Source organism: Ambystoma mexicanum, chromosome 3q (genome assembly GCF_040938575.1).
Source record: "Ambystoma mexicanum isolate Mex_15411 chromosome 3q, UKY_AmexF1_1, whole genome shotgun sequence".
Classification (NCBI taxonomy): Eukaryota; Metazoa; Chordata; class Amphibia; order Caudata; family Ambystomatidae; genus Ambystoma; species Ambystoma mexicanum.
Window position 1 is genome coordinate 228,631,668 of NC_090926.1, and position 15,150 is coordinate 228,646,817.

The 15,150-nt window shown below is 48.8% G+C and overlaps 1 protein-coding gene across 4 annotated transcripts in view; it reads right to left on the reverse strand.

The window, feature by feature from the left end:
- Nucleotides 1-15,150, reverse strand: part of B4GALNT1 (beta-1,4-N-acetyl-galactosaminyltransferase 1) — a 654,742-nt gene that overhangs the window by 283,531 nt on the left and 356,061 nt on the right. For all 4 annotated transcript variants that reach the window (XM_069653609.1, XM_069653610.1, XM_069653612.1 and 1 more), the window contains one exon: nucleotides 8,374-8,583. In XM_069653609.1, coding sequence (XP_069509710.1) covers nucleotides 8,374-8,583 — 210 coding nt within the window. The remainder of the gene's footprint in view (nucleotides 1-8,373; nucleotides 8,584-15,150) is intronic.

Genomic DNA, 15,150 nt, shown 5'->3' on the forward strand with positions numbered 1-15,150 from the left:
TAACTTCCACGACAGAGCCGCTATACCCAAAGCAACCAGAGAGACAGGAGAACTCACATAAGGTTTGGGTTGGATCAGCTTTTACCGTGATCTAAACATGGTGGTCCAGCAATTTATGCACGAATTCAGAAAGTTGAGAAGGAGCTACACATGCATAGAAATATGCAATGTTGTACCCCTGCAAATTGGAGATAAAGATTAAGGGTAATGCATATAAGTTTATTTTATTTATATAGCGCCGCCTGGCCCTGGGGCATCCAGGCGCTTGACATGGTTACACAGTAGTCAAAGTATTACAGGCATGGTAAGCGTAGGTAAACATTACATGTAGTATAGACATTATAATACAGTTGCTGATAATATACACATTGTAATAATATACACAGTTACTGATAATATACAGATTATAACGTATTTACAAGGTTTGAAATTGTGCAGAATATACAGTATGCACATTTGTGTGGTAATAAGTTGGCGTTTTATGCTTCTTTGGCCAGTAGCCAAGTTTTGGCACTGCGTCTGAATCAGTGAAAGGATGGTTTGGATCTCAGATCGGTTGGTAGCGAGTTCCAAATTTTAGCGGCAAGCACAGGGAAGCTTGTGCCGCCTGCTTTTTGGAACTTAAATCTGGGGATATTTAAGCAATGTGTTTGGGCTGATCTGGTTGGGCGAGATGGTGTATCGTCCGTGAAGTTGTCCGGAAGGTATCTAGGTGCTTGGTTGGATAAGCATTTGTGTGTGAGAGAGAGCGTTTTATTTTCGATTCTCTGAGGTATAGATAGCCATTGACAGTCACATCTGGCGTCAGAGATGTGCTCGCGTTTGGGTATGTTTGAGCATAGCTGCTCTTAGTGCGTTATTTTGGATAACTTGAAGCTTGTTGATGTTCTTTTGGCTGGTGCCTAGGTACAGAGCGTTGCAATAGTCGACTTTGGATAGTACTAGTGCTCTGGCTAGGGCGGTGCAGTTGGAGGTCGAGAGGTAAGGTCTACTGGCATTGATGAGTTTACATGTGTAAGCGGTGGCGGATGAGATAGCGTTGGTTTGTCTTGTAAGTGTAAGGGAGGAGTCAAGGTAAATACCAAGAGTTTTGACACTGTTGGAGACAGAAATGTTGTTGCCGTCAATGGTGAATGTCTGATAAAGTTTGTCGAGTTTATTAAGTCTGGATTGGGAGCCTAGGAGAACAAGCTCAGTCTTGTCGTCGTTGAGGCAGAGGCCGTGTTTGGCCATCCATTCTTGGATAATGGAATAAATGTTGTTGAGTATTGTGTTGTCAGTGGAGTAATCGCCTGTTAGTGGGATGAGTATTTTAGTGTCATCTGCATTATTCGTGTAGATATAAAGATATAAAGGAACTTTGTAGAGAAGAACAATTCTAAAACCCCCTTGAGGTCTCCAGGGTGCTCTGCAGGACCTGATCCTACATCTAGGCAGGGATGGTCTGGGAAGCAAAAGTGGCCATTTGAAAAACCTGGAAATGTTTTTCAAATAGGTTCCCTTATTGCACCATATAAGCAAGTCCAAGCCCTCGAAAAAGGGTTTGGGCAGTTCTCGCACAAGAACATTTGGTAAAAATGGATCCAGATAGTGAATCTTGTGGTCTCGGGAGGATAGCTTAGGGGCAACGTGCTTGCCTTGGAATCAAGACGACATGGAGCAACAGAGGTTCGATCACTGGGTCCGCACTTAAAAACCTCTGGGTATTAAGCGCTTTATAAATAACATCATATTATTATATTATATTATAATCTTAAAGTGCATTTGCCCACATTTAGGTATCAAAAAGTTGTTAAACAATAAAATATAACTGACACATAGCATTTGTTAAGAGAGAGAGATAATCTACTGGGAGCTTCTGTAACAGTTTTAGAACACGACACACTCCAGCCAGGGGCTTCTTCCACTGACAATGAATGTGGTGCAAAATAAAAACGCTTTTTATCTTTAATTACTCTCTGGTCCCTTCTTTGAGAAGCCCCCCAACCTGTCTCACACCCACCTTAACAAACACCCTGTGTCGCAATGGACTATGAACCAGGCCGGTGTGTAACAATGATATATTTATTAATTTGGGATTCAAGGAAAAGTCAGAGCAAAATCAAATAATAAGGCAACAGCCACCACTGTGTTGCAGTACAAATACAAAAATCCCACAATACAGTTACTTCAAACTCCTAACATAACATAAGTAAACCTTTAATATCAAAACAGAAGAGAAAGTGTTTTAATAAAAAATAACAGATAGCACTCAAGTTCAGCACTCCCACTGCAACACTCACCCCTAAACGTCTGTTAACTAAATTCTTTGTTGATGGAAATAAGTGGCAAGGATTCAGTATAAAGAAGGAAGAAACAGATAGTGAATTCAGCCCACCACCCCCAGATGGGAGGCCAGAAACAAAAATGAAAACCTTATTTGTGAACAAAATGCATAATCAGATTTTACTTGTGACTTGTGCAGCAGTTTACAATTGCGGTGGGATAGCTTGGACAGAAATTTGTGTTCCTACACTCAAGTGATAAGGAATCTTACAGATTACTAGGGAGTACACCAAGGCAACTTTTTTTTGGGAAAAAGACAGAATGCAACAGAAAACACACACGGCAGAATGACAATTCTTTTTTACATGGAACTGGGGATGGCAGCAGCCATGGAAAGGGCCTGGCTGTCAAAATCAAAAATCAGTTTCGAGAACAACAAAAAAACAAAGGTGCATAACAGATAGGATTCTGATGGAAAGGGATAAGTCTTTATGGGATTTTGTTTGGGTTTTTCTATGGGATGAAATGCAAATTGGAATTGGTAGGAAATCACAATACATGGGGGAGTTCGTTTTTTGTTGCACAAGGATTAGCTCTGATGAGACTATATTTTAATGGCTATAATTATTAAAGAAAGGCACTTGACATGAGGTGGTTGATTTCAAATGGCAACCAGCTCACCGTGGATCTCTTTATTGGGGAATTAATTGATTTAATTGCAAAATAATATTAAGGATTTAACAGGCTGTTGGGAGTACTTATCAAAGAATTGCACTAACATACAGAGGCTAACACAGATTCTTCTATGGAAAAGCACACAAATGATACTGGCAATTTGGGATTTGTCTGGAGTTTCAATGGGATTTGAAGAGGATGTAAGGGTCAGAAGAGTGGGATATGCAGTTTGGGGACTGGGTGATGTGATACTTACAATGTAAGCTTGAATTTGGGGTTCCTGGACAGCCAGCAAGGTCTCTGGACAGCTAGATCAAGGGATCTGAACACTCTGGACAGCGAGCCAAGGTCTCTGGTCACTAGGACAGCTGGGCCAAGGGATCTGGTCACTGGGCTCTCCTGGATTGGATCAGCTGCATTTCCTCCTTTCTCCCTGGATTCTGGTGTATGCCTGGATCTGGGTGGTGGTTCTGCCTGGATGGATGGATCTCTGCTTTCCTGGATCTTGGAGTCTGGGTTTCAGTGGCTTGTCCAGCTCCCCCTTATATAGCCAAAATGACATCATCGGTTTACATTCTGGGTGGGAAGTACTCTGGACTTACCTCTCTGCTGGGATAGGGCAGTCTCCCAGTGTCCCCTCCTTTCTCTGGGCTGATTGGTTCAGGGGAAATGACATCATTTATGTGTGCGCATTTTTTATCTTTCTTTTTCTCACAAAGCCACTTTTTACCTAAAATGAGTTATGGATCACAACTTCCCATCTATGCTAGTCACTAGTAAAATTTAGATATACGGATTCACTGGGTCACAGAGAATTGGACAGTCCTATCGCCAACTCTGTGTGATGTCACATCGCCCGTTGGCACAATTTTGCCATTTTTATGAAAAGCATAACATTTCAATCTCTGCAAATGGCTACACATATTCCCACTAATATTTTGCATCTTTTCACTGAGTTTCATCTTTGTGCCACTTATAATTCATACCAAAATGCATTTTTCCTGGCATTCCAGTTCACCAAGTGCTAGAAACATGTGCTTGGTCTCTTTCTGCTTGTCCACAACTCACATGAAATACTGACATAATATAACATCACTACTTATTCAGGGTGCTGGGAAAAAGGTTTTAATGTAAAAAGTTATTTAAAGTCAATGGGCTGGATTAGTCACATGCGTGGGTGATCCCACAAACCACCACAGCCAAATTGTCTCCTCCTGGGTCAGCTTGCACAAAGGACATCCTGGGAAATAGGTGCTGAAGGAAATCGCACCCCTGGGTCAAACATTGGGCCCCACTCCCTTCCTTTGTTTTTTTGGGCAGTCCTGCCTGCTAGTCTAGCAGAACCAGTAACTATCACACTGTCAGTCCCAGCACATGTCCTTGCAGAATCAGTTCGCTTGTAAGTGCGAATGTGGGAGGCAAGCCTTCTCAGGGTCCTCTATTCTTCTCCCCAAGAACCACCTCTCCTAACAGACGCGCCGTTAAATGGGTATATCGGCTACCCATTTGCTCCTCTGGAAAGTTGGCATTGAACAAGTCCACAAATAAGTGTGAGACAGCTGACACAGATGTCCACAGGGCACAAGGGCATGGGAGGGGAAGGGCATGGTGCCCAATTAAGTGTGAACTTATGCAGTTGAGCACCTCAGCTGGGTCTCATAGAGGCTGAAATTGTTAACATTCTGACATTGTTTCATTTGTGATGCATTCGTCTGCAGGTACGAGTACCAAAGCCAAAACCTCATGCAGTGCCCAGTTGGCTGTTCAGTATTTACAAGCATTCAAGAAAGCAACAATTGAATACAAAACAATGCACTTTCCGAAACTACCTATTCAGTTTCCAGTTTGAATGTTTGTTGGGTAGCTAAGAGATATATTTACGCTGTTCACTTGCAGATTTAGGGCCTGATTCACAGAGTGTTTTCCAATGGGATTACGCCATTATAAAATGCTTCTGTGAATTACACACACCTTGTATAAGAAGAAGCTGCATGTCTTTGTCAAAGAAAGACTACAAGCAGGTTACTTTATCTGACGATCTTTTGGAAATTGCCTTCAATACTTTAAGGTAGAAGCAGAGTTTGCAGAGATCTCACATTTGTCCTTGTCCAATGTTAGCTGTTCAGCCTGCCCTGACTTTTAAACACCCATCACTTTGCAATACAATTTAGTACTTCAAAGTGAGAGGGAACTAAAGGGAACGACATTCCCTTACTTCTCATGGAAATCGTGTGTAGTCCCCTTACTTTAAGTGACCTGGAGTACTGTTCCAGGATGGTAGGGAAGGCCACTTAAAAAAATAAAAATAATAACAGTTCCTCTGCTCGCAAGTGCTGGCTAAGCTTTGTTTATTCCTATTGACTGCTTGCGAATGAAGCCTGCTCCAAGGTAGTCATGCAGCAATCTGGGAATTGCTGTAGATGCAGGGATGCTTGTGTAGGCACAGAGGTGTTTGCAGGTACTGGGTGGGGTGTATCAGTGGCTTTAGTCATGGGCATATCCCTTCAGAGGTGCGGATGGTGGGTGAAGGCAAGGGAAGGATACATAAAGCTGCATGCTGAGGTGGGCAATGACACACTAATGGTGTCATTTAAATGTATATTCTTTCACCATGTTTTCTTTAGTCTTACAAGACATTTTGTATATCGCAGTTTTTTGGGGTGGAGGAAAGGAAAGGAAGGATCCAGGTAGGGGGTTTGAATTGAGGGGTGGTGGCAATGACTGTATGGGGGATTGCATGGAGCAGAAAAGTGGGTGGGGCATTAAAGGGGGAAGGGAAGCGGAACATCGTTCCACTACTTTTTTGTACAAATCGACCACTGCTTGTAGTCCTGCATTCCTTTACACATATTTATTTAATTGCATTACAAGTTTGCATAATATAACAGAGCCATGATCGAACATGTGGAAAGTAGTAGCAAAAAAAATCAAAGAATCAAAAAGAGTAAATATTACAAGTAGATTCCAGAAATTCAAAATGTAATGCAGTCAAATCCACGATGTTGACAACATCACTTGTAAGCCCAGCAAATGTTTTTTTGTTAAATATGTGTGAATGATCAAGGTGTGATGATTGGTGAGGAAGGTGGGCAGTAGGGTTTCAGCATTACTAGGCTGATTCAGCTTTTCCTGATCAGCAGTTACTTTCCATACAGATTGCTATTGTGTGGCAGAAGAGAAAACATGTTCTGCTGCCAATCGACTTCATTTATAGTAGGTTGGTTGCCTACACGACCATCAATTTAGATTCCGAGCATTCAGAGGCAAGGAAAATGCTCTCCTGATCACCCGTGAAGAACTGCTCACATCTCTGGACTCCAACGCTCCAGCTGCTCTCATTCTACTTCATCTCTCCTCTGCATTTGATACGGTCAACCACTCCATCCTCACAAAACGGCTCCACGATACCCTTGGTATCTCGGAACGGGCACTGGTCTGGCTGACCTCCTTCCTCACTGACCATCGCTCCCACGTTATCCTGGGCTCTTTCTCCTTTCCCACCGCTATCTCCACCTGTGACGTTCCCCAGGATTCCAACCTTTCTCCCTAGCTCTTTAACATCTACCTTGCTTCGCTTGCATACCTAATTTCCACTTTCTCCCCTTACTTCCAGTGTTATGCAGATGACACAAATCTCTTTTTCAAACTTCCCTCTGATGTCCTCCTTACTTCCTCCATCATTCCTGACTGCCTATCTGCCATCCAGTCCTGGTGTGCCTCCAATGATCTCTGCCTCAATGCCAGCAAGACTGAGATCCTTCCCATTGGGACTCCTGCTCCCTCTTTCTTCCCTTCACTATGCCCACCCTCCATGGGCTCTCCCCCTTCTCTATCATTTGAAGCCAGAAACCTTGAAGTCATCTTCAATCGCTCTCTTTCTTTCCTCCCTCACATCCATGACCTCACCAAGAAGGCACACTTTCAGCTCCACCTCCTCAAAGGAATCCTTCCTTTCCTCAATGTCTCTAGAGCTCTGGTACTCTCTAGGCTGGACTACTGCAACAGCCTCTTCCTTAATCTACCCTCTTCCTCTCTATGTCCACTCCAGATTATCCAGAATAAGGTTGCAAGACTTATCCTTGGCCTCAAGCCCAAGGACCGCATCTCTCCAGCCCTAAAATCTCTCCACTGGTTCCCGGTTGCTGGAAGGATTCAATTCAAATCCCTCTGCATCATCCATAAGGCTATCTGGGGCCGGGGACCATGCTATCTACAACTGCCTCTCCCCAAATACTCTTCCTCCAGATATTGACGCTCCTCTACCGCCAACTCTGTGTGTCAACCACTTCTCGAAACAGCAAGCTGGTTGCCGATCTCTTTGCTTGGCTGGCTCCCTCCTATGGAACAGCCTCCTCCTTCATTTCTGACATGAGCCGGATCTCCTCAAATTCCAGAAGCTCCTTAAGAATTTCCTTTTTACCTCCTCCTTCCCCTTCTCCCTCCCTTGCTAAACCCCACAGTTGCCGAGAGTCGTCACCAGGGCCCTTATGTGTCCTTCTGGGTCCTGGACTCCACACGCCCCAATCGCTTTCAGCCTCCGCCCACTCCCAGCACTTGCCTTTGGGCGCCCACTGGCCTGTGCTGTCTCAATGGCCTGCACTTATTGTATTGGTAGTTGACCACTCTTACCAAGTGATATCTGCCAGGCACTTAACAGCTGCTTGCAACTTACTCCCTAGCACTTCCCTCCGTGGAACTGCTAGCACTTACCCCCAGCCTCGTCCCTTCTCTCTCTTTGCACTTGCATGTTCTGAATTCTTACAAGGCCTATTAGGACCGCCCCTTTCTTTCTATTCATTGTTATTATATTTAGTTTCATTCCCATGTCCCCTCCCCGTTGTCCTGTGTGTGCTTTGAAACACTATTTACTTGATGTATAAGAGCCTAACAAATGCATAATAAAATAAATAAATAAAATAAAAAAATCCCAAGGACATAGATACTTTCGATTTACTTGAAGAGGCTGGCCTTGCCTTGCAGTGACTTCACATCCTCTGACATCACTTCCTGCGGCACTGCACATTGTATATTATTACTGCCCGGTATTGCGTCCTTTTGCCGACACCCGTTTTTCTGACGGGTGTTTTGCCACGGGAGTTTTGCTGAAAATTTGCATCAAAATTGTTTGGGGTGTGGGAAAGGGGAAAATAAAGGGGTGGGGAGAAGGAAAATAAAAAATAATCATTAAGGGGGGTTTGGAGGGATGGAACCCCCTCCAAAAATAATTTTAAAAAATGTCAATTCAGTTTTTTGGCTAAACTCCTGCAGCAAAACGCCCGTCGGAAAAAACGGGGTCAGCGAAATGACTTGGAACATACTGCCCCAACTCTTTTATGGACCCGGTATGTACACACACATATCATACAGCTCTCACTGCCCATTACTCTCTTCCTGGGTGTGAAGTAATTACCATCATGCTTTTCACAAACTTACCCCAGCACCTCTGTTTTCAACTTGAATGCGATGTGGGCATATTTCTCTGAGGGCACGAGCACCCCGTAGTCTAGCAGGTCCTCGGGAGGCGCCCGGTTACTGATGTCCACCACGCTGTAGAGTCGCGACGTCCAGATGTGAAGACAGAGCACCGCTAGGGACACCGCCACGACCGAAATGAAGCAGAGCGATCGCCGGACCACGCGCATCCTGCGGGGCAGATAGGGGAGAATATCTTTAGCACGCTCCAACACTTTCTCCACTTTCACCGTGTGGGTGTTAACTTTTTATTTTGTAATGAACAAATACAAACACCATATCAATCATTGGTTGAAGTGAGCGGGAGCGGTCGGGAGCGGTGCTCCTATACTTGTTTAAATTACCTTGTACAGCGCTCCTATACTTTTATTTTAAAAAGAAACCGTTCCGGAATGGTTTTGTTTTAAAATAACAGTGTAGGAAGAAGTTGAAACCTTCACTTTCAGTGCACTGCACTGAACGTTCCCTTAAACAGCAGGTACAAGTGTTTGGGGGGTGTATTGTGTGTGGGAGGGGTTGTGGCAATGGGGTTTGTGGGGAGCAGGTGCAGGCCAGCAGGAAACATAGTTCCACTACTTCTTTTCGTACACTTCGACCACTGATATCAATAATCACAGAGTCGCACAAAGCACATTTCATTTCATTTGCTTTTATCCGGCATTGAAACATTACAAAGTACAAGAGCAATAAGAATAAAAACAACATTAAAATTACAATCATTTTCAAAATACACCAAAGATACAAGCATTCAAAAAACATACAGTTCATTAATAATGAATACAATCATTCTAAAAGCCACTGGCCCTCATTACGACCCTGGCGGAAATCGTGGCGCCAAATGCACCATGGAGCACGGCGGAAAGCTGCCGATAGCGCCATGGGGGTTGGCGGATTTACCGCCCCATTCCGAGGTTGGCGGGGCGGTAAATCCCCATTCCCCATTTTACCCTTCCCCATTCCCATTTTTGCCCCATAGGGTATAATGGGAGTGGGGAAGGCGTTAATTACGCCACCGTAAAATACGGTGGCGTAATTAACAACAAGGTCCCGTAGCGCCATGGATTTCTCCGCCCGGAAAAACCAGGCGGAAAACGCTCCATGGCGCTACGGGAACTCGTAGTGGGGCGGACGGGTCCGCCGCGAATACCGCTGGCGTAAACCCACTCCGCCAGGGTCGTAATGAGGCCCACTGTGTTTATCTTACCCTCTCACTCCTCCCTCTGCCTTAAAAGCCAGGAGGCTCTCGGTGAATACATTGAACTAACCGCGAAGCAATCTGCAGACCCTCCGTTCTTTTACAAATGGCCAATGCCCCTGCCAGTACTGATGCCACCTGATCTTAACAGCGGCCTTAGGTAAAACCCCCTCATTGCTCTAAGACAAGGGCAAAAAAAGAAAGTGTGAAATGGTCTCCTCGCCCTCCCGAGTGCAGAGAGGACAAATCACATGATAAAGGGCGCCCTTGGCACAGAGGTGAGGTCCAAGCCTCAAAACATCTCCCAAGACACCGGCTGGCGTGCTACATGGCAGGATCACAGGGCACTTCACTTGTTTGTAAGGTACCATCAAAAGGTATGCCATAGCACACTCCTGCCATTTTAGTGGTCTTTTGACAAGTTGTTCAGGAATGGGGTTATGGGGGGTTGGCACATGGAGGGCTTGTGAGATAAATGGGGAGACAAGTGCAAAAGCAGAGGTGTTGATGGGTGTAGGCTGGCAGTGCCAGCGTCTTGTGTGCTGTATGATTCTAGTTGGTTTGTGGCAGTGGCAAGTGTGTGTCTATTTATCCATAGGGGATACCCAAGATCCACTGGCTGCCAGCATGGGATACCAGATGAGCCACTTGGCCGAGGGGAGATGGGGATGATATGTGATAGGGAGTGGCACACAGAGATTTTGGTCCCCGCCGTGGCTAATATGGTGGTGCTAGCAGGTGGGAGGCTGCAGGCTGCATGATGGTTGCTGTATGCAGTGTAGAAAAAGTCATGGCAATCCAATGCAGGGACCGAAGAGTATTATGTGATACCTGTTGCGTTCGGTTGATCATAAGTAGGGAGGGACCAGTGCCAGGGGATCGCCACATTTTGAACACCATGAAGCTGTGACTCAGCTAAAATAAAAGCTTATGTGGCAAGAAATGACTTAAGGGCCACATTCATACACACATTTCCAGGCACTGCCATAATGGTAGTACATCGCCATGCTATGCCAACATCTGGAAATGGTGCTAGTACCTGGGCTTATTATGGCAGTGGCACGCAAATGTCCATCTAATGCCTACAGAAGAGCCAAAACTATTTGCTTTGCCAATGCTTGCTTTTGACAGGAATTCAGGGCAAGGAGCATTTGCAAGAATAAACATCCTACTTATAAATCAAGAGACCGAAAGCACACTTGGTTATGCATTTCAACAACAAAGAGAAATCCACTTTGGAGCCCTGATTAACGAACACCAGTGTATGTCTGCTGACGATCGGTGGATAGTCCTCCAACAGAGCAGTTTTATCTGCATTAATAAACTTTCTTTGTGTAGTAAAAGGACGTCTGGAGAAACTTAAACCAGTTGTCATTGGACCTATCTTCTAATATGACACGATGGCTGTGACCATAGAGCTGTTAATGATGACGATGGTGGAGGGAGGGATGGATGGAGGGAAGAAAAATTATATGTGATGTATCTTTTTGTTTTGCTTTTTTTAAAGGTTGAATAAACCAATAAAAATACAATAGAAAAACAAAAAAAACAATTGATGACAAAGTCCAATTAGAACAAGGCCGGCACGACAGCACAGCAGCTCCAATGTAATGGGTATGTCTGCCTGGGCTTTTTCAGTGGAGTTCCTCGCATACTTTCTATGCGTAGCACCAGGTCTGTTGACACCCTAGCAGGGTCACAATGCGCCACTTGTCAGACAAAGACAGGCGCCGTAATACCAATACGGTGGGGATGGGCGCATTGCAGCACTGGAAGCCGTTGAGACTGTGTTGATAACATCTAAGATTGTGAATGAACAATGTTTTTGATGATCAAGATAACTTGTATATCTAGACATACCAACTGGGTTTAAATTGGTTTGATTTTTGCTACGCCTTGACAAAGCCCGATGATGGGAGAAACATTTGCCACCATTTGAATGATGTTGGCTTAGGAAGGTTAAAATATTAGCCTTGGATAATTTAGGACTGCTTTTTGTACCTAAGGACATAACATTATATATTTTTTATCTATTTCTCAACAATATATCTACTTTGTATATATACACTTGATTTGAGTTTAATTAACACTGGCGCAGAACCTTACCTAACTACCCTTCATCCTTACAGTGCTGGAAATGGACAAAGTTTACTGGGGGAACTCTCTCCCCTCCTCGTTTGCATGCACGGGAGAGGGTAATACATGGGGGGTTTATTGTCAGTGGTGTGGGCAGGACTGAGGGGTGGTGCACTGAGTACAGGCTGCTGGCTGTTTCACATAAAAACAAAGTGCATTTGGGAACATATGAATCACCACCAATTAAACATGTCTGGGATAGTAATTGAAACGTGTATTCCTTCTGGGCATGCAATGCAACTGGTATGTTGCTCATTTCGGGTCTACACGGAACGGAGCAGCGGCAAGACGAGTTTTGCCACAGCTCAGCTCCATCTTGTTCCCGCCCAATTCCTTGTCTGGTGCAGTATAAATACTGAATAACCCAACATACAGGGTAATTCATAGAATTTCGCAGAAAAGTGTCGCAAGCGGCTGGCGCAGAGTGTCCGCGTGCGATTGACTGCGCCAGGCAGTGCGCTAAAACCGATTTCCGCGCACAGCGTATTCATGGATTTTAGGCTCCCAAACCAGCCGTGGCGCAGAGTATCGCAGCGACCCTGCAGCAGCGCCAGTAACGCCCCCAAGAACGCCCTCGCGCAAGGAAAAGCCATCAAAATCGCTAAATCATCGCAAAGGGCTGCGCTAACCCTGGACCAGTTTACAGGGCTGCCAAACAAGGAACGCAAAGCGGGTAACGTGCATATCAGGGGTACGCGTGAAGTTATACACGCGATTAGCCAGGGTACGTGTATTACAGGGGTACGCGGGAAGTTTAACACGCGATTGGCCAGGGTACGTGTATTACAGGGGTACGCGGGAAGTTTAACATGCGATTAGCCAGGGTACGTGTATTACAGGGGTACGCGGGAAGTTTAACACGCGATTGGCCAGGGTACGTGTATTACAGGGGTATGCGGGAAGTTTAACACGCGATTAGCCAGGGTACGTGTATTACAGGGGTACGCGGGAAGTTTAACACGCGATTGGCCAGGGTACGTGTATTACAGGGGTATGCGGGAAGTTTAACACGCGATTGGCCAGGGTACGTGTATTACAGGGGTACGCGGGAAGTTTAACACGCGATTAGCCAGGGTACGTGTATTACAGGGGTACGCGGGAAGTTTAACACGCGATTGGCCAGGGTACGTGTATTACAGGGGTATGCGGGTAGTTTAACATGCGATTAGCCAGGGAACGTGTATTACAGGGGTACGCGGGAAGTTTAACACGCGATTAGCCAGGGTACGTGTATTACAGGGGTACGCGGGAAGTTTAACACGCGATTGGCCAGGGTACGTGTATTACAGGGGTATGCGGGAAGTTTAACACGCGATTCGGCTGGGTACGTGTATTACAGGGATGCGATTTGGCCAGGTACGTGTATTACAGGGGTGCGCAGGAATTATCACACGCGATTTGGCTGGGTACGTGTATTACAGGGGTGCGTGGGAATCATCACACGCGATTTGGCTGGGTACGTGTATTACAGGGGTGCGTGGGAAGTCACACGCGATTAGGCTGGGTGGGTCCTCACAGGTGTTCCCTGTACACCCTCCACGGCCCCTGTAGGCAGCCTACAAAACAGGGGACTACCCTGCACACCTGCTCATGTCCCCCTGCACCCCCACCCCCCAGCAGTGCAGGGGCAGCCTCCACCAGGCCCCCACTCATGTCTCCCACCACCCCCACCCTCCCGCCACCAGGGGCAGCCTCCACCAGGCCCCCACCCATGTCTCCCACCACCCCCACCCTCCCGCCACCAGGGGCAGCCTCCACCAGGCCCCCACCCATGCCTCCCACCACCCCCAACCCCCAGCAGTGCAGGGGCAGCCTCCACCAGGCCCCCACCCATGCCTCCCACCACCCCCAACCCCCAGCAGTGCAGGGGCAGCCTCCACCAGGCCCCCACCCATGTCTCCCACCACCCCTACCCCCCCGCCACCAGGGGCAGCCTCCACCAGGCCCCCACCCATGCCTCCCACCACCCCCAACCCCCAGCAGTGCAGGGGCAGCCTCCACCAGGCCCCCACCCATGCCTCCCACCACCCCCAACCCCCAGCAGTGCAGGGGCAGCCTCCACCAGGCCCCCACCCATGTCTCCCAACACCCCCACCCCCCCGCCACCAGGGGCAGCCTCCACCAGGCCCCCACCCATGCCTCCCACCACCCCCAACCCCCAGCAGTGCAGGGGCAGCCTCCACCAGGCCCCCACCCATGTCTCCCACCACCCCCACCCCCCCGCCACCAGGGGCAGCCTCCACCAGGCCCCCACCCATGCCTCCCACCACCCCCAACCCCCAGCAGTGCAGGGGCAGCCTCCACCAGGCCCCCACCCATGTCTCCCACCACCCCCACCCCCCGCCACCAGGGGCAGCCTCCACCAGGCCCCCACCCATGCCTCCCACCACCCCCAACCCCCAGCAGTGCAGGGGCAGCCTCCACCAGGCCCCCACCCATGCCTCCCACCACCCCCAACCCCCAGCAGTGCAGGGGCAGCCTCCACCAGGCACCCACCCATGTCTCCCACCACCCCCACCCCCCCGCCACCAGGGGCAGCCTCCACCAGGCCCCCACCCATGCCTCCCACCACCCCCAACCCCCAGCAGTGCATGGGCAGCCTCCACCAGGCCCCCACCCATGCCTCCCACCACCCCCAACCCCCAGCAGTGCAGGGGCAGCCTCCACCAGGCCCCCACCCATGTCTCCCACCACCCCCACCCCCCCCGCCACCAGGGGCACTCTCCACCAGGCCCCCACCCATGTCTCCCACCACCCCCAACCCCCAGCAGTGCACGGGCAGCCTCCACCAGGCCCCCACCCATGTCTCCCACCACCCCCACCCCCCCGCCACCAGGGGCAGCCTCCACCAGGCCCCCACCCATGTCTCCCACCACCCCCAACCCCCAGCAGTGCACGGGCAGCCTCCACCAGGCCCCCACCCATGTCTCCCACCACCCCCACCCCTCCGCCACCAGGGGCAGCCTCCACCAGGCCCCCACCCATGTCTCCCACCACCCCCAACCCCCCGCCACCAGGGGCAGCCTCCACCAGGCCCCCACCCATGTCTCCCACCACCCCCACCCCCCCGCCACCAGGGGCAGCCTCCACCAGGCCCCCACCCATGCCTCCCACCACCCCCAACCCCCAGCAGTGCAGGGGCAGCCTCCACCAGGCCCCCACCCATGCCTCCCACCACCCCCAACCCCCAGCAGTGCAGGGGCAGCCTCCACCAGGCCCCCACCCATGTCTCCCACCCCCCCGCCACCAGGGGCACTCTCCACCAAGCCCCCACCCATGTCTCCCACCACCCCCACCAGTGCAGGGGCACCCTCCACCAGGCCCCCACCCATGTCTCCCAACACCCCCACCCACCAGCACTGTGGGGCACGTGGCCAGCAGGCAGTCAGGCAGCAGCAGATGGCAGG